A 19,890-nucleotide genomic window follows, 5' to 3' on the forward strand; every position below is an offset into this window, starting at 1 on the left:
GTCAGCCCGGGACCAGGACTTGAACTCTGTATTTCGGGACAGTTTACCTAGGGGAATGCAGAAGAGAGATATGGTTGTCACAGGGGATGTCTGGCTTTTTAATGCTTACTGCAAATTGCTTGGTGGTCTGCAGGCCTTGAAGCAGCGAATTCATTGCAGAGGATGCCCTCTTTCTATTTAATAAAAAGGGGGGTTACTTTGCAAACTGTGCCTTGCATCGCCCTGATGATCATGCAGCCAAACCCCTGAGCTTCACAGGAAGCATGACCTTGGGCTGGGCCAGGCCTTTGTGGGGCTCCGCCCTTGAGGGGAATTCCAGACTCCAGCCTGTCTGTTTACAAGCAGGCTCAAAGATCAACTCAAGGCACCACTTTCTGAAAACAGCTCGACTCCTGAAAATGCTGCTTCAGTCAGCAAGGAACATGAAACTTAAAACTGTCTTTCTCTTTCTTGGGGGGGGGGGGGGGGGGAGTAGTGATCAATCTATCTAGTGTAGACGCGATAAATCGATCCCTGGTCGTTCTGCTGTCGACTCGGGAACTCCACCACGGCGAGAGGCGGAAGCGGAGTCGACGGGGGAGCAGCCGTCGTTGATCCCACGCCGCGAGGACGCAAAGTACGTGATTCCAAGTCGATCTAAGATACGTCGACTTCAGCTACGCTATTCTCGTAGCTGAAGTTGCGTATCTTAGATCGATCCCCCCCAGTGTAGACCAGGCCTTTGACTCTCAGCTTTCCTCCCTACATATTTCACCAGCTGGTGCTGCATCAAGTAGAAAACAGTTGTAGTAATCAAGCCCAGTTGCCTGTAGCCATGTTGCAAGCAGTTTGAAATGACCTTTTAATCCCTAGTCCACAAAACCATGCAGCCAAAACTCCTTGGAAACCAACAGGATTTTTGCCTGAATAGGGTATTATGTTATTGACATAAACTATGACCGTATAGATCATTGTTGCAACCACTGTTATACAATATTTGCAGCAAATATTGTACGAAGTGTGAGAAGAAGAAAAGGCTGACCCAGAGGCGGATTTGAGTAGATGGGCTTCTTTATTGCTGTGCTTGTTCACCTGGACCCAATTGTCCAGTAAGCGCTGGATTAGTTACAACATTCTCTTTTTATTTACATTAGGATGTAAATCCCTACATTTATTACAAACACCCCCAATATCCTTACGGAGTAATATGAATGCCCACACAATGAATATTGATAACCTTATACTGAATATAATTATCCCTGCCCCTGATTACTATTTACCTCATTGGCATGTTCTACCGATAAGTTTTACTTTGAAGATACGCTCCTTTGCTATAATTGCAGTCATGAACTCCTTGGATCAGCAGTTTGCAGGGAAGGGAGGAAGGGGCCATGACCCCAAACTTGCCTGTGCAGCTGGGAATGAAAGGGAGAGGGAGATAACACCACGTTACCCAAAAAGGCATCCTTTAGCTCCCAACATTCCTCAGGCAGCTGCAACATTCTCAAACCCTTAAGAAGGAGAAGGGAGGTAACCCTAAATCTATCAGACACAGAAAGATGCCTGCACTTTATCAAGTGCAGAAGCAGTGCTTGCCCCTGCCTTTACTCCCTAATGCAGGGGTCGGCAACCTATGGCACGCGAGCCGATTTTTAATGACACGCTGCTGCCTGCTGGGTCCCAGCCGCCGGCTCCGCTCAGCCCGCTGCCGAACCCAGGCCGGGACCCCGGCAGGCAGCAGCGTGCCATTAAAAATCCTGCTTGCCCCGGCCTGCTCTTCTCCACCCCCTGTCCCCCCCCCATGGGGCAGCGTGAAGAAGCTTGGTCCTGCCGGCTGCTGCTGCAGGGAAGGCAAGGTCCCCCTTCCCCTGCCTCTTTTCCGAGCGTGCTGGGTTCCTGCCCCTCCTCCTCTCCCTCCCAGCATATCCCCTCCAGCCCCCTGCCGTGAGCCACTCAGGGCAGGGGGCTGGGAGCACCCCCACGACCCTAGACCACACCCCAGCCCTCTGCGCTGACCCCTACATTCCCCCCCACACACCTCAACCCTCTGCCCTGACCCCTGAACCCCCTCACACACACCCAGCCCTCTGCCCTGACCCCTGCACCCCACACGACCTCAGCCTTGACTCCAGCACCCCCTCACATACCCAGTCCCCCCACAACCCCAGCCCTGACTCCTGCACCCTCCCCACACATACCCAGCCCTCTGCCCTGACTCCTGCACCCTCCTCACACACCCCCAGCCCTGACTCTTGCACCCCCCAAACCCCATGACCTGACTCTTGCACACTCCCCCCCCACATTCCCATCCCCACCCTGAGCACCAAATGGGAGCTGCCCAGGTAAGCACTCCACACCCAAACCTCCTGCCCCAACCCTGAGCCCCCTCCCTCATTCTAGCTCCTGGCCAGACCCTGCACCCCAACCCCCAGCCTGTTCCTTCACCCCCAGCCCTGTGCTCAGTGCACTCCCACCCTCAGCTCAGTGCAGAGAGAGAGAGGAAGAGAATGGGCTAGAACCAGGGAGAAGGTAGGTACCCACTCTATGTGGGCAGAGCCGGGATCCCAGACCGGCAACAGGCTAAGCAGCAGCGGGCTGAGCCGCTCTGTCCACTGCCAGTCTGGGGTCCCAGTCGCCGGCCCCGCTCAGCCCGCTGCCGGTCTGGGGTCCTGGCTGCAGGCCCCGCCCAGCCTGCTGCCAGCCTCAGTGAATGGCCCAGGCTGGCAGCGGGCTGGAGGCGTAAGATCAGCATTTTAAATTAATTTTAAATGAAGCTTCTTAAACATTTTGAAAACCTTGTTTACTTTACAAATGACAATAGTTTAGTTATATAATATATAGACTTATAGGGAGACCTTCTAAAAAACGTTAGCATGTATCACTGGCCCGCGAAACCTTAAATGAAGGTGAATAAATGAAGACTCAGCCCACCACTGCTGAAAGATTGCCGACCCCTGCACCAGACTATAGTAACAGACAGAAAGCATCTGGTTACCTCATTAACCCCTAACAAGATATAGGTAAACACAGACAAATGCAATCGCTATCTTCTTCTAATTCGCTAACAATACAAGTCTACATCTGAAAGTTCTAGTCCATCTGACAGGGCTTTGTTAGCTTTATATATTTTTCTAAGATGTCTTTGAAGGTTGAATTTGGGTCATTTAGCTTGCTAGTCACTTAACCCATTTGTAGCTCACAAAAGCTCATGCGCTAATAAATTTGTTAGTCTCTAAGGTGCCACAAGTCCTCCTCTTCTTTTTACGGATACAGACTAACACGATTTCTACTCTTAACCCATTCTGGCTCAGTGTCACGACCACTAGCAACAAACCTTGAGTGGGCTGTAGCAGAGGGACAAAGGGGGAGAGTGATGTGTTTAAGGGATCTTTGTTCAACAGACATTCAAGCAGTCAAGCAGGAAACTATGTGGAAGACTACTGCCTAGAATATCATGGGGATGGGTGTTCTACTCGTTATTTGTATGGATATATTGCTGGTTTATTGTTGCGATGTTCTTTTTCCTTAATAAATATTTCCTTGCTTCATACACAGACTCAGTGCTTGAGAGGGGGAAAATATCAGCTGCTAAGGTATTCAGTTTTCCCCCCAGGTTTCTGGGTGGGGGCTCATGCCAGTGGTGTTGGCTAATTTTAAGAGGAAACCCCAGACATTTGAACCCGGCCCTCTTTTTCGCTGCCAACAACACCTGGCAGCAAGGCTACAGAGCTCTTGAGTGAAATATCTTTTCTAGAAACTTGTTGTGACAAGATGTTCATGCTTTCCACCTACTCCATTATCAAACCATGTTTTCCAGAGAACATGTCACACAGGAAGTAATTCTGCTTTTAAAAAGTATATTTAATGTTGTGGTGGCTTTTCTGGCAAATGGCGTCCGGTACGCCTGGTCCAACCGAGTTGGCAACCCTAGGCCTGGGAGGAGTAAGTGGTCTTCAGTAACAACAAAAAAACTCTCAAGTCCGAGTAGAGGGGTTATTTTACCTCTCTATTTGGCACGGGTGGAATACTGTGTCCTGTTCTGGTGCACACAATTCAAGAAAGATGTTGATCAGTTGAAGAGGGTTCAGGGAAAAGCCAAGAGAATGATTAAAGGATTAGAAAACAGGCTTCGTAGTGAGCGACTCAGGGCTGCCGGTGGGGGGGTAAGTGGGGGGATGGCAATTTAAAAGGGCCCAGGGCCACCACTGCTGCTACCACAGCAATGGCAGAGGCCAGAGCCCTGGGCCCTTTAAAATTGCTGCTGGGGCCCTGGGCAGCCCGGTCCGGGCAGTGCTGAAGGGCCTGAGTCCCTGCCCCTTCTGGGGGCCCAGAGCCACATACACACACACACCTTGCCCAGGGGCCCAGCAAGTCTGTCAGCTGCCCTGGAGAGACTCAATGAGCTCAATTTATTTAGCTTAATAAAGAGCAAGTTAAGGGATGACTTGATCATAGTCTATAAGGACCTGCATGGGGAAGAAATATTTGACAGTGGGCTCCTCAGTCTCGCAGAGAAAGGTCTGACATGATCCAATGTCTGAAAGCTGAAGCTAGACAAATCCAGACTGGAAATAAGGTGTAATATTTTTAACAGTGAGGAAACTAAACTTTGGGACAATTTACTAAGGGTCGTGGTGAATTCTCCATCACTGACAATTTTTAAATCATGATTGGATATTTTTCTTACAGATCTGCTCTGGGAAATGTTTTGGGGAAGTTCTCTGGGTTGTGATATATGGTCAGACTAGATGATCACAGTGGTCCCTCCTGGCCTTGAAATCTATGAAAAACTTCACACAATTTTCTCCTCTATGGGCAACTCATCGGCTCAAATGGAAGAGGTGACTTAGTGCTCTGAAATTTACTTGAGCTTTTTTTTCTTTTTGCTGTCTGGTTTCTGCTGAGGATCAGCTGCCCTAGGAGTAAAAAATACGACAAGTTTTAAAATGTTATTTTAATTTAACTGATGTTGTTATGTAGCAAGGAAGAGCAGTATTAGGACATGCCAACTACCGCAAATCAAAATGGAAATAGAACATGTACTGTACTCACCTCATCAGTTCAGCACACCCTGTTACTAGGGAAAGCCTCCCCACATGCTTGAATCTTGAAAGAGAATAATGAAAATACATTAGGAAAAATAACATCAACCTTGCATCAGACATCACAAGGCATGGGATTCCCCATCCCTTAAACCATTCACTTCACCTTCAGTGACTTCCTGGCTCCTACTCCTTCCACCCCATTTTCTGATGGATCCTACCTATGATGTGAGACATGTAAGGAAGGATCTGTTCCCTCAGATCCTTTCAACACTGAGGCCCAGCTCTGGATTTGAAGCATGAGGGAAGGAAGAAAAGAAAAAGACAAGTGACAGAGTTGGTGCATTTGGACAGCAGGGGGCAGAATAAGAGTTTTCATTGTTAAACACAATTACTGGGAGGTGAGGGAAATCATTCCAGGGAATATCAGTAGGATCTTCTGCAGCCAACAGAACTGTCACCATCCTTGGTCTCTGCATTTCAGCTGCAGAGCTGCAGCAGCCATGAGGCAGGAGGGGCTCTGTCTAGTCTCTACTGCCACTGTTACTCCACCTCCCCGTCACAACCTGCCACCTGAAGTGCCCCTGGTAACTCTTCTCTTCTTCACTGACTCCCATGCCTGCCTGACTGTACAACCCTCTACAGCTTATCAGCCTCCATGACCACTTAGTAAGTCATCTCACCAGGCACCTGCTCTCCTCTGTTCCTTCTGCCCGTATTCTTCTCAATTTTCTTTGCTTCTGTCATAAAAATAAAGGGAAGGGTAACAACCTTTATGTATGCAATAACATAAAATCCCTCCTGGCCAGATGTACTGAATCACTTTACCTGTAAGGGGTTAAGAAGCTCAAATAACCTGGTTGGCACCTGACCAAAAGGACCAATAAGGAAAGAAGATACTTTTAAATCTGGGGGTGGGGGAGGTTTTGTTCATGCTCTTTTTGTTTGTTCCCCCTCTGGATGGAGAGAGAGACCAGGCAGGTAAAACATCTGAAAGCATACCTGAAATGATCCATCTAAGATTACAAAAATTATAAATAAGGGCAAGAAAATGCATTAGATTATCTTTTGTTTTAGCTTGTGAATTTTCCCTATGCTAAGAAGTAATTTCATTCCTGTTTTGTAACTTTGAAGCTGAGCCTAGATGGGAATCCTCTGTGTTTTTAAATCTTTTTATTTACCCTGTAAAGTTACCTTCCATCCTGATTTTGCAGGTGTGATTCTCTTACTTTTTTTTATAAATAAAATTTTTCTTTTAAGAACCTGATTGATTTTCAGTGTCGTAAAAACCAAGGAGTTTGGTCTGTGCTCACATTGTAACCAATTGGTTAGTATATTATTCTCAAGCCTCCCCAGGAAAGGTGATGAAGGGTCTTGGGGGAATATTTTTGGAGAATAGGGACTCCAAGTGACCCTTTTCCTAAATTTTTGTCTAAATCACTTGGTGGTGGCAGCAATACCATCCAAGGTCAAGGAAAGGATTTGTGCCTTGGGGAAGTTTTTAACCTAAACTTGTGGAATATAAGATTAGGGGGTCTTTCATGTGGGTCCCCACATCTGTACCCCAGAGTTCAGAGTGGGGAGGGAACCCTGACAGCTTCTCTTTCACTTAAACTCACTGTGGTCTGTGCTTCTTCCTCACTGACCCCATTCTACCCCTCACATTTCAGTATCAGCTCCTTCTCTTCTTCCCCTCCTCTTGGATCACTCACTCATTCATCTCACCTCACCCTTTCTTTCTCCCTCACCTAAGAGACTAGTTACACCAGTGGCATTTCCATCTAGTGGCTAGTGCTACTGTCACTACCAGCTAAATGCTTAAGCTTGAGTGGTAGATGCCCAGGCTTCTAGGGCTGATGCTCTTGGTGTTCAAACCCATAACGGGAAAGACTATTAAAGTGGTGTCCCAAAAGTGCAGGTTGAACTGCCGTGTATCTCAGATGCTTGTGATGAATTTCCCTGACAGGGTAAGTGTGTAACACACTTGTGGTTGCTGTCTCCCGCTGAAGTGACTGGTCTACACAGAGGAAAATACCTTATTACTACTATAGAAGAGGGAATTAACTCCTCTAGCTAAGATGTCTATGCCTTTAGTGCTGTAGATCCAGAGAACAAACCCCAGTTACAACCCCTGAGGGGCACTGTTATGCACATGCATTCCCCTGCTTATCCTAATATGCTCACAAAGTCGCTCCCCCAGAGACACTCCTCAAGGGCTGTTAGGTCACCTGCTAAGCAGCCAGAAGAGGAGCCGTTTGTTGAGCACAAAGGAACTGAAAGGAGCCCCAGGACCCACAGATTGTTGCACCGGTAGCTGCTGGGAAGGCGAAGGAGAGGACTTCATGCTCTGAGCACCTGCAATCTCAGCTGGAGGAGCAACTTTCCGCAGGAGCCCAAGGCAACAGCACCAAGGCAAAGGAAGCTGTCCTGACTAGGGTGCTGCCAAGCCCAGCTCCAGCACAGGCCTCAGACAGTTGGTCTTGCATCCATCCCTAGGGACAGCCCTGACTTGGGTGGGCTTTGGTCAGCATCTTAGACAATAAGAAACAATTTATTTTATTTAGGATAGATGTTTTGTGTTAGGATATAGATATAGATATTCAGGCCTGTCTGCAAAGTCCTATACTTTAAGAATGTAGGTATAAAAGAAAGAATTAAAATCACTGTCTGCCAGGGTAAGGGCCTTCTCTCTCTGTGACAGTCTGGGGCCCTGTTCTTAGGCTAAGGCCTTTGGCTAAGCAGCAGAGGCAGCCTTATGCTGGGAAGCGACCAGTCACATCCTCCCATTCCAAACCCGGCTCCACCAAAGTTCAGGGCCGGGTCTCTCCCCCGGCCCCGCCTGCCGCCCCCAAGCGCCTCCCCCATAGCCCCACCTGCCTCCCCTGGGCAAGTTAAAAGGGCCTGGGGCCCCCGCCGCCACCACTGGCAAGGCAACAGGACTAAGGCGGCTTCTTGTCCCCGGCTCCGCTTACGGAAGCGGCTGGCACGTCCCTGCGGGCCCTGGGTGGGGAGGAGGGGGAGTGAGCGGTGGGATATAATTGGTTAGATAATCATGTTACAATATGTTAGGATTGGTTAGTTAAATTTCAGTAAAATGATTGGTTAAGGTATAGCTAAGCAAAACTCAAGTTTTACTATATAGTCTGCAGTCCATCAGGAAGTAAAGGGGGAAATGGGAACAGGGAATGGGGGTGGGGGAATTGGAATTACGTTTCACTAAGTGGGGAATGGGAACAGGGACACAGGCAAGGTTCTGTGGTGTCATGCCTGGGAAGGGGGACACTAAGTAAGGAAATTGGAATCATGCTTGCTGGAAGTTCACCCCAATAAACATTGAATTGTTTGCACCTTCGGACTTCGGGTATTGTTCCTCTCTGTTCATGCGAGAAGGACCAGGGAAGTAAGTGGGTGAAGGAATAAACCCTCTAACATTTTGCCTGGTCCAGGAGCTGGACATGGCCTTTGCAGAAGAAGGATTGCTAGGCAGAGACGGGCTCCACCTAACGAAGAGATGGAAGAGCATTTTCGCAAGCAGGCTGGCTAACCTAGTGAAGAGGGCTTTAATCTAGGGTCACTGGGGAAGGAGACCAAAGCCCCGAGGTAAGTGAGGAAGTGGGATACCAGGAGGAAGCAAGAGCAGGAGAGCGCAAGAGGGGAGGACTCCTGCCTCATACTGAGAAAGCAGGACAATCAGCGAGTTATCTTAAGTGCCTATACACAAATGCAAGAAGCCTGGGAAACAAGCAGGGAGAACTGGAAGTCCTGGCACAGTCAAGGAATTATGATGTGATTGGAATGCCAGAGACTTGGTGGGGTAGCTCACATGACTGGAGTACTGTCATGGATGGATATAAACTGTTCAGGAAGGACAGGCAGGGCAGAAGAGGTGGGGGAGTTGCATTGTATGTAAGGTAGCAGTATGACTGCTCAGAGCTCAAGTATGAAACTGCAGAAGAACCTGAGAGTCTCTGGATTAAGTTTAGAAGTGTGAACAACAAGGGTGATGTCGTGGTGGGCATCTGCTATAGACCACCAGACCAGGCGGATGAGGTGGATGAGGCTTTCTTCAGGAAACTAACAGAAGTTACTAGATCATAGGCCCTGGTTCTCATGGGGGACTTCAATCACCCCGATATCTGCTGGGAGAGCAATACAGCAGTGCACAGACAATCCAGGAAGTTTTTGGGAAGTGTAGGGGACAATTTCCCGGTGCAAGTGCTGGAGGAACCAACTAGGGGCAGAGCTCTTCTTGACCTGCTGCTCACAAACAGGGAAGAATTAGTAGGGGAAGCAAAAGTGGATGGGAACTTAGGAGGCAATAACCATGAGATGGTCAAGTTCAGGATCCTGACAAAAGGAAGAAAGGAGAGTCCAGTCAGCCTGGACTTCAGAAAAGCAGACTTTGACTTCCTCAGGAAACTGATGGGCAGGATCCCCTGGGAGAATAACATGAGGGGGAAAGGAGTCCAGGAGAGCTGGCTGTATTTTAAAGAAGCCTTATTGAGGTTGCAGGAACAAACCATCCTGATGTGTAGAAAGAATAGTAAATATGGCAGGTGACCAGCTTAGCTTAACAGTGAAATCCTTGCTGATCTTAAACACAAAAAAGAAGCTTACAAGAAGTGGAAACTTGGACAAATGACCAGGGAGGAGTATAAAAATATTGCTCAGGCATGCAGGAGTGAAATGAGGAAGGCCAAATCACAATTGGAGTTGCAGCTAGCAAGGGATATTGAGGTAACAAGAAGGGTTTCTACAGGTATGTTAGCAACAAGAAGGTGGTCAGGGAAAGTTTGGGCCTATTACTGAAGGGGGGAGGAAACCTAGTGACAGAGGATGTGGAAAAAGCTAATGTATTCAATGCTTTTTTTGCTTCTGTCTTCACGAACAGGGTCAGCTCCCAGACTACTAAAGCTGGGCGAGCACAAGTCCATGGGGCCAGATGCACTGCATCCGAGGGTGCTAAAGGAGTTGGCAGCTGTGATTGCAGAGCCATTGGCCATTATCTTTGAAAACTCATGGAGATCGGGGGGAAGTCCCGGACGCCTGGAAAAAGGCTAATGTAGTGCCCATCTTTAAAAAAGGGAAGAAGGAGGATCCTGGGAACTACAGGCCAATCAGCCTCACCTCAGTCCCTGGAAAAATCATGGAGCAGGTCCTCAAGGAATCAATTCTGAAGCACTTAGAGGAGAGGAAAGTGAGCATGGATTCACCAAGGGCAAGTCATGCCTCACTAATCTAATTGCCTTCTATGACGAGATAACTGGCTCTGTGGATGAGGGGAAAGCAGTGGACGTGTTGTTTCTTGACATTAGCAAAGCTTTTGACACGGTCTCCCACAGTATTCTTGCTAGCAAGTTAAAGAAGTTTGGGCTGGATGAATGCACTATAAGGTGGATAGAAAGCTGGCTAGATTGTTGGGCTCAACGGGTAGTGATCAATGGCTCCATGTTTAGTTGGCAGCTGGTATCGAGCGGAGTGCCCCAAGGGTCGGTCCTGGGGCCGGTTTTGTTCAAATTCTTCATAAATGATCTGGGGGATGGCGTGGATTGAACCCTCAGCATGTTTGCAGATGACACTAAACTGGGAGGAGTGGTAGATACGCTGGAGGGTAGGGATAGGATAGAGAGGGACCAAGACAAATTGGAGGATTGGGCCAAAAGAAATCTGATGAGGTTCAACAAGGACAAGTGCAGAGTCCTGCACTTAGGACGAAAGAATCCCATGCACTGCTACAGACTAGGGACCAAGTGGATAGGCAGCAGTTCTGAGGAAAAGGACCTAGGGGTTATAGTGGACGAGAAGCTGGATATGAGTCAACAGTGTGCCCTTGTTGCCAAGAAGGCTGTTACGAATTACACCTGAGAGGACACGCACACAACTGCTACGAATTACACCTGAGAGGACACGCACACAAATGCTGCGAATTACACCTGGTAGGACACGCACACAAATGCTGTGAATTATACCTGATAGGACACGCACACCAGTGCTGCAAATTATACCTGATAGGTCACGCACACCAATGTTGCGAATTATATTTGATAGGTCATGCACAGTTCGAGTCTAGGCTGAGGCACAGAAACAAAGTCCACAACTGCAGAGTTCCCAAAAGACACTAAGTTTATTACGCTCAAGCGTGGTGCCCCCCTGCTAGCCAGGAGGGGACCCTGAATACAGATTATTCAAAGGTTATATACTTTTTAGCAAAGCTTGTTGCCCTCGTGCATCGGAAACCTTAGCCAATAAACAAACCCTTGTCTTATCTACCACCTATCCCTGCTTGGTGCATTCCTCGTGCTATACCAGTATGTTAATTACACAGCATGGTCCTAAAGCCATGCATCAGTAACTTTTATTATCAGGATGGGAGGCCTCACATCAAGGCCAAGAGACAAGGAGTTAGAGACTAACAAAAACCAGATACTGGGAGTCAAGGCAGGCTGGAGACGAGGAGGAGGATTTTCACAGGGATTCAGTATCTAAGGATCACTCCTCCTGGCGTATAATGTGCTGGCATTTAAACAATGGTGGGCCCCAAACCAAAATGGAGTCACATGTGCTAACTTTTCCTTAACAGGCTAACAGCATTTTGGGCTGTATAAGTAGGAGCATTGCCAGCCGATTGAGGGATGTGATTATTCCCCTCTATTCAGCATCGGTGAGGCTTCATCTGAAGTACTGTGTCCAGTTTTGGGCCCCACACTACAAGAAGGATGTAGAAAAATTGGAAAGAGTCCAGCGGAGGGCAACAAAAACGATTAGGGGGCTGAAGCACATGACTTATGAGGAGATGCTGAGGGAACTAGGATTATTTCGTCTGCAGAAGAGAAGAATGAGGGGGGATTTGATAGCTGCTTTCAACTACCTGAAAGGGGGTTCCAAAGAGGATGGATCTAGACTGTTCTCAATGGTAGCAGATGACAGAACAAGGAGTAATGGTCTCAAGTTGCAGTGGGGGAGGTTTAGGTTGGATATTAGGAAAAACTTTTTCACTAGGAGGGTGGTGAAGCACTGGAATGGGTTACCTAGGGAGGTAATGGAATCTCCTTCTTTTGAGGTTTTTAAGGTCAGGCTTGACAAAGCCCTGGCTGGGATGATTTAGTTGGGGATTAGTCCTGCTTTGAGCAGGGGGTTGGACTAGATGACCTCCTGAGGTCCCTTCCAACCCTGATATTCTATGATTCTTTAAAAACACAGTGAATAGAGTAAGGAAGAAAGGGAAAGCTCTAGTGGCTTGGTGCTGCTGGTGAAGAGAAGGCAGCTCACTCCAAACTGACTGGGGTAGCAACCCACATGGAACATGACGGGAGGAGCGTGGGTCGCAGGAGGGAAGTGTTTAGAAGAGGCTACAAACAGTCAGTCTGGATGCATGTGGCTAGAATAATAAGCTGCAAGAACTGGAGTCAGGAAACTGAAGGGAAATTTAGCAAGGTACAGCATACCTGACATACTACGCTCGGACAATGGGCTGTGACAATGATTCAATGCAAAATGGGAATTTGAGCACAAGGCCTCTTCCCCAGCTACCCACAAAGCAATGGGATGGCATAGATGGCAGTAAAAACAAACAGCCAAGAGATTGATGGCAAAGGCCAAAAACCAGGATAAGATTCCGACCTGGCAATGCTGGAACATCATAATACTCCCTTCCACAGACTAGGTAGTTGCCAAGCCAGCTACAATTGCTCCACCAGTTACCACAAAGGATTCCTAACCCAGGTCAGCCCAGAACAGGGGTAATAGGATAAGAGACTTGTTGAGATTCCCTCACTTTGTCCCCCTGCCTGCAGGCCGCCACCCTGTGTCTTCCTGCTGTGTCAGCAACAGAGTGTAGCTCTGTTCAGTTCTCAGCCTTCCCACCCCAGCTCACAGGTTGCCTGCTACCCAGGTACTTCTCAGCTGCTTTCTCTGGCCTGTTGCAGCTGCTTTCCCATGGCGTAGGATTCCTTCCGAGTCCTGAGCCCAATCCTTTTAACCTCAGGTTGGGCTTCCTTTGTTTGTACCAGAGAAATTATAGAGCCCTCTACTGGCTGGCTGTTGAATGGGGTTCTTTACAACAGGAGAACATAAGAACGGCCATAGTGGGTCAGACCAATGGTCCATCTAGCCCAGTGTCCTGTCTTCCAACAGTGGCCAGTGTCATGTGCTTCCCTTGGAATCAGAGGTGAGGGACGTACATTTGAAATCAGAAAGATGATTTACGCACAACAATCCCAAGAGCCTGGCAATGTCATCACACCCCAGTAGCAATTTGCAGCAGCTCCAGCTCTCACTCCCCGGTCGAGTGGCGGAGAGGGTATCCCAGTACTTGGGCTTAGGAGGGCAGGTTTCTGTTTGGGCCTCTCCCTGTCAAACCCCACCCCCACAAACTGCAGCAGCTCCTTCTCACACTCCCCAGTGGAGAGGTGGGATGTGAGTCTCCCAATACATCAGCCAGGGCAGGGGCCCTGGTGTAATAATGTTTCCCTGGCTCTGGCAGCGAATAGTAAACAATAGGTGCATGTTACTTACCTGGCTTAGCATCAGAATTCACCTTGTGGTACATTAACAGAGATACGGTGCCACTACGACAGAAACAAAGGGCTTGTTTATACCTAGTCACGTGGATGCCCATATCCCTGAGCCCTTCCCACAGCTCAAGGGTGCTTTGCAAGTGTAGTACAATATTTATATTATTCAAGTGAGTTATACCATCAGGGTGCTCGAAGACAAATAGAAATAGTCTGTCAGGGGGCCTGACCGGGCCAACTCTTTGGGAGCTCTGAAAATGTCACACTGGGACTGAAATGGCTGAAAGCCTGATTCTCAGAATGGGCATTGAAAATACCTGTTCTGGACTTTTGAAGAGATCTGTTCTTCTGAGACCTGTAAAAAAACAGACAGGATCATTTCCCAAGGCAACTTCTGACTTAGTTATTAAATATCTGCAACACAGACAGTGGATGGAAGCAAAGGGAATGTCTCCTGTGTCCACAAGCGACAACTTTCAAAAGTGCTGGGGGGTGCTTGACCCCCTGGCTCTGCCCCAGGCCCTCCCCCCACCCCACCCCCCAATGCCCCACCCAGCCCCACCTCTTCCCGCCTCCACTCCACCCTTGCCCTGCCTCGTCCCGCCCAGTTCCGCCTTCTCCCCTGAGCATGCCATGTCCCCGCTCCTCCCCCATTCTCCAGCCCCAGAGCACCCATGGAGTTGGTATCCCAATGGCTGTGCTAATGCTAGACAAAAGGTGATAACATTATGACGTACATTAAACACCAATCAAGGGGAGAACTATGCTTTTTTCTATGTGTTTCAATTGAGTATTTCATTTCTATCTGGTCAGTCACTTCAGAGGATCATTACAGCTCTCATCTACTACACCTGCTGGAAAAGGCTGAGGGTTGTAAGCTGAGGATCAGAGGCATAAAACTGGGGGAGAAACGTTCTGTAACTGACGAGGGGGGAAGGGCTGGGGACTGACAATGCTCTACCTATATTTTCGGTAACACAAATAATGGATAATAATAATTCTCCTGTATTAGGAGACGTGGATGACCCTTTATCCAAATCAGAGCTCCGTCCCCACACAACCCAAGGTATTACATAGTTTCCATGAACTCTTAAGCACATTTTACCTCAGACACTCCTTTATCATTGAAGTGGTACCAGTAATTATCTTCCAATGACTTTACTTCAGCTGTGTAATGATCACCATGAATTGCTCCAATATGGTGACATATTCCAAAGAGCTCATAGTCTGTGTACTACAAGATAATCATGATAAAGTTCAGTAGTCAACCATCTTGTATCTTCGCAACAAGAAGATTGTCAGAGTTCACAACTGATGAGGTCCTAGGGCACTAGCAGTGATGTTAACAATGAAGGGTTGGGATCATGAACTGAACCCTACATGATTATATCTGAGGAATGGGTAGTGACCAGACCACGAAGGTTTGAGTTTATGGGCTTATCTCTCCAAGGGGACATGCTCTGAGTCTGGTGTTCCCCAGATACAACTGATAGGGGAAGCCATTGAGGACAGGGAGCCAGAGGAGGAGGCCATAAGACCCTACCAGAAGATGGAAATGGTAAGTAGAGGCCCCAGGGCTCAGAGAAGGGCAAATATCAGGCTAGGGGCATCCAGCTGTATTCATAGATTTCTCCTAATGGCAAACTTCCTTCCTTCAGGTTCACAAAATATCAAACTTCCAGGCCAGGCTCAGTCCCACAGGCTCAAAGTTCATTACAATAGCCTTGCACAACAGCAGAGCTGAACTCTGTGAGGCCTGGTTAAAGAAGCTCTTGGTACATTTTCCTCCCTGTTCTTTTCGTCATTAGATCATGTAGGTAAAACAAAATAATAATCCCTTGAGAGCTCGATGGAAAGTCCATGTACTTACAAGCTGCTTGCCTGTTGTTAGCGTGAGTGAGAGGGGCACAGACACCCCAGCATTGATGTCAACCGGATCTCTCTCCAAATGGATGACCAGAATCTGAGGTAGAGTTTCAAAACAGTAGCACTGAAAGAGACAGCAGTGCAGGACACTGTATCATTTTGGCCATGCTAAAATTCCCTATTGTAGGCAGACAAGAGTAATGAGATACACGTTTATAAAAACCTTTGCCTTCTGCTTGGGCTTGCCTTTTACATTTTAACAGCTCTGACCAGCACTGAGCACAATAGAACGTTCTAAAAAGTCCTTGCTTACCTGTGTGCTTCTTTGGTTTCCACAGCATTGACAATAGTGTTGGCCATCCCCAGTATAGGGATGTTCTTCCTGCATATCAGCCAAAGCATGATCCTATGCAGAGAAGGATATTGAGATGTTATACGGCATTACTGTGACCAAAATAAAACAGTATGGATTCTATTTGACAAGGCAATAAAGGGACCTGCCTTGGGAGAACTATAAGGGAAATTCTATGGACAGTCATTAGGGGGAAAGGTAATAGTTGGCTGTAATCCACCTTGCACTCCTCAGGTCCTGAACCCTAATGTCTGGGGGGAAAACATCCAACGCACACAGGGTGCCAATTTTATATAACTGGTTAAACTAAATAACTAAGTCAAAAACGCAATACATATAAACTAATCAAATTAAAAGAAAGTGGGTTAATATGAAATCATCAAATTAATTTAGTAATCAGGTTGGTTAAACCACATCAAATAAACCAGCAATTCTTTATAAGCATCATCTAATAATTTGGGAAGGTGGCAGTTTTTTGTTTAAGTAACAGCCCCAAAATAACAGGACATTTTCAATCTCAATGCCAATTAATATGTTTATAGTCCAGCCAAATGGTTGGGAGGGTCAAGTCACGCCAAGAGCAATTTGAATGTGAATCACTTTGATAGCAATTCGGTAATCATGTTCAAATAAGAGGCAGTTAAAGTGATAGATCATCTCTTGCTCCCACAATGGATTACATGAGACATTCCAATGAAATTCAAGATAACACATAGCTGGTTACATTTATAATTCAAACTAGAATTTAGGTGAAATTAGCAATGTCAGGATTTTACATATGACTCCAAACCCATAAGATATATGTACACATGATCTTTCACACAGAGGGGTTATTTAACTTAGAGCTTTTTTAGATGTTCGAGGGGGGAGAAACGGTTACTTTACCGTCCCGTAACTCTCATGCTTCAAGATGTGTTGCACATGTCCGTTACGCTGTACGTGTCTTGTGCGCTGCTGCCAGAGAGTTTTACCTAGCAGTATCCATAGGGGTGGCCCCACCCAATGCCGAACTCCTCATGCTCCATAGCGAGGATATAAAGGGTGCCGTTGCCCCACTCATCCACAAGTTCCTTCGCCCTGGAAACCGATGGGAGACTCCAACACTTCTGGGAGGGAGGGTGGGTGGTTAGCATCTCCCGTTTACTACGGCCACAACTAACGAACCAGATGCATGATGTAAATAAAAGTGTTCAGACCCCCTGAGGTGCCTGGTATTTATGTTCCATTCTTTTGGTCACAGTGAAAGGGGTTTGCCAGATTGTTTTGGCCAGCTGCATGATGACCTCATTTATGGGCAGAGCCACTTTCCCTGCCATAGCAATTGGTTTGTGGGTATTCTTCTCCACTAGCTCCACCGGAGGTAGGCTGCCGTTCTCCTGGGGAGCTCCTGTAGCCCCTTAAAGTCATCCAGTACTGGGTAGGGTGCCCCACCCCTGGTACCAGATCCTCATCAGGAAGACTCATGCAGGAGGAGCTGCTCTTGCGGTACCAGGACAGGTTGCAGCTCCAGAACAGGCTGAGGTAAGTCCTGAGCTGAGGTCAGTGCAAAGGCTGATCAGTGCCAACCGTGACAGGTCTCAGCACCAAAAGGAGAAGGCTCCTTCCTGGAAAATCTATTTGCATGGAAAATTGGCAAAGGACATCTGGGTACTGGAAGCATCCCCCAGGGTATTCAGTAGGGCCCCTGAAAGGCTGGTATGGTACCAAGCCACAGGTGTGTCTGCCCCAAGCATCCCAATCCCTGGCTGAAGTCTTCTCAAATCCAGGCTGGTGATGAGAAAGGGACTGGGAGGAAGCTCTGGACTCTCAGTACCGACATAGCCGAGAGCCTACCCTGGAACTGGAGTATTCTAAGTACCAGGATGGCACAGAACCAAGAAGGGACCGTTGACTGAGAGCTAGGCTTGCATTGAGGATGCAGCACTGGAGGAAGCATGGATGACTTCCTAGCTACTCATAACGTTTGGTGAGGAGGAGCCGGTACCAGTCCAGAAGACAAGGTAGGAGGCGGTACTGATCCTGAAGCTGGAGGTGCCAGACTAGAGTATTCTGGTGCCAATGGTTTGGGCAGCTGCACTAGGCCCAGAGGAGGGTCCTCGATCTGAAGCAAGGGTGATGGCAGTACTGACAGGCACAGCAAGGCCCTGGCTGCAGCATAGGGCTCTGGCGTAGTTGGAACAGACATGGGCTACTGACCTGGAGTGATCAGGGACAACTGCTGCATTGCAGCTGAAGAGGTAGACTGTCTTGACAGTCTCTGGGAGGGTACCAGAGACAACAGCTCAGATCTGTCTCTATGAGCCAGCACTGGGGACCGTGATGTAGGGTACATTCTATTGTCTGTACCAGACCGATCTTCTGTAAAGGAGACCCACACTCCGGACTTCGAAGAACCTGATGCCAACTTCTTCTTATGTTTCAAGGCCAGGACTCTTCTGAAATCTTGGGCCTCGAAGAAGATAGTGCCAGTAAGGGGGATCTCCTCTGGCTCTGTCTGTGGGCAAAGCTGGGGGAGCTCTTTGGGACCAACAGAGTGCCAACACTGACCTCCAGGTAGCCTCCATGTGGATGTATTGGAGACACTCCTCCCTCAGTCTCTTTATCCTGGTCTTGAAACCAATACAATTGGAGCACATCTCTCTAACCCAAGCAGTTGAGACAGTGTGATAAGGGTCATTAACGGGCATAAGTTTTCTGCAGCCTGCACTAGGTCTGAACCCTGGGGATCCTGGCATAGGCCCCCTGACTGGGAAAATAAAAAACTAAAAAAATAAACAAAAAAACTGAACAAAAGGAAAAGCAAACAAACAAAATAAGATTTTAGAACATCAGGTGATGGGAAGAGCGCCATTGTGCACAAAGGTAAGTTTGTTCACAAGGAACACCAATGCTCCAACCACGGATGATAAGAAGGAACTAAAGGAGGGATGGGGTGTGTCATAAATATAAAGGGAAGGGTAAACACCTTTAAAATCCCTCCTGGCCAGAGGAAAAATCCTCTCACCTGTAAAGGGTTAAGAAGCTAAAGGTAACCTCCCTGGCACCTGACCAAAATGACCAATGAGGAGACAAGATACTTTCAAAAGCTGGGAGGAGGGAGAAAAACAAAGGGTCTGGGTCTGTCTGTGTGATGCTTTTGCTGGGGACAGAACAGGAATGGAGTCTTAGAACTTTTAGTAAGTAATCTAGCTAGGTATGTGTTAGATTATGATTTCTTTAAATGGCTGAGAAAAGAACTGTGCTGAATAGAATGACTATTCCTGTCTGTGTGTCTTTTTTGTAACTTAAGGTTTTGCCTAGAGGGATTCTCTATGTTTTGAATCTACTTACCCTGTAAGGTATCTACCATCCTGATTTTACAGAGGTGATTCCTTTACTTCTATTAAAAGTCTTCTTGTAAGAAAACTGAATGCTTTTTCATTGTTCTAAGATCCAAGGGTTTGGGTCTGTGGTCACCTATGCAAATTGGTGAGGATTTTTACCAAACCTTCCCCAGGAAGTGGGGTGCAAGGGTTGGGAGGATTTTGGGGGGAAAGACGTATCCAAACTACATTTCCCAGTAAATCCAGTTAAAGTTTGGTGGTGGCAGTGGAAATCCAAGGGCAAAAGGGTAAAATAGTTTCTACCTTGGGGAAGTTTTAACCTAAGCTGGTAAAAGTAAGCTTAGGAGGTTTTCATGCAGGTCCCCACATCTGTACCCTAGAGTTCAGAGTGGGAAAGGAACCTTGACAGGGTGACTGTCCTTGCTTTCGAGCACAAGGAGCTCACTGGGTGGATGAAGCCGTCCCTAAAGGTACTGCTAGGGAAGCCACTCTGGCACTGGTGCATGAGATACATGCACCATACAGCATAGCGCACATATGCGAGCACTCAAAGAAGAACTGTTCTATAGGCACCATTCTCAGAGCAATGCTATAGTCATCTGCTGGAGTTTAAAATAAAGTGCAAGAATTCTAAGGTGGTTGTATTCCCGTATCAATAAAAGTAGGGGAAAGAAAACCAAAGCAAAAAGGTTAATACTCATGGCAGGTTTATAGCTGACACTCTGGGAGGAGTGGTAGATAGGCTGGAGGGCAGGGATAGGATACAGAGGGACCTAGACAAATTGGAGGATTGGGCCAAAAGAAATCTGATGAGG

The 19,890-nt window shown here is 47.6% G+C and overlaps 1 protein-coding gene across 6 annotated transcripts in view; it reads right to left on the bottom strand.

The window, feature by feature from the left end:
- Positions 1-1,048: 1,048 nt before the first annotated feature.
- LOC140912362 (uncharacterized) overlaps positions 1,049-19,890 on the bottom strand; it is a 103,635-nt gene continuing 84,793 nt past the window's right edge. For 2 of the 6 annotated variants that reach the window (XM_073346629.1, XM_073346625.1), the window contains exons 25-32: positions 15,714-15,806; positions 15,405-15,524; positions 14,640-14,768; positions 13,852-13,889; positions 13,536-13,588; positions 5,705-5,761; positions 5,032-5,085; positions 4,211-4,895 (exon numbers count right to left, since the gene is read on the bottom strand). In XM_073346629.1, the coding sequence (XP_073202730.1) occupies positions 5,057-5,085; positions 5,705-5,761; positions 13,536-13,588; positions 13,852-13,889; positions 14,640-14,768; positions 15,405-15,524; positions 15,714-15,806 (519 nt within the window). In that variant the 3' untranslated portion in view covers positions 4,211-4,895; positions 5,032-5,056. The other 4 variants (XR_012159277.1, XM_073346626.1, XM_073346627.1 and 1 more) reach the window with 4 other exon arrangements.

Source organism: Lepidochelys kempii, chromosome 6 (assembly GCF_965140265.1).
Source record: "Lepidochelys kempii isolate rLepKem1 chromosome 6, rLepKem1.hap2, whole genome shotgun sequence".
NCBI classification, from domain to species: domain Eukaryota; kingdom Metazoa; phylum Chordata; order Testudines; family Cheloniidae; genus Lepidochelys; species Lepidochelys kempii.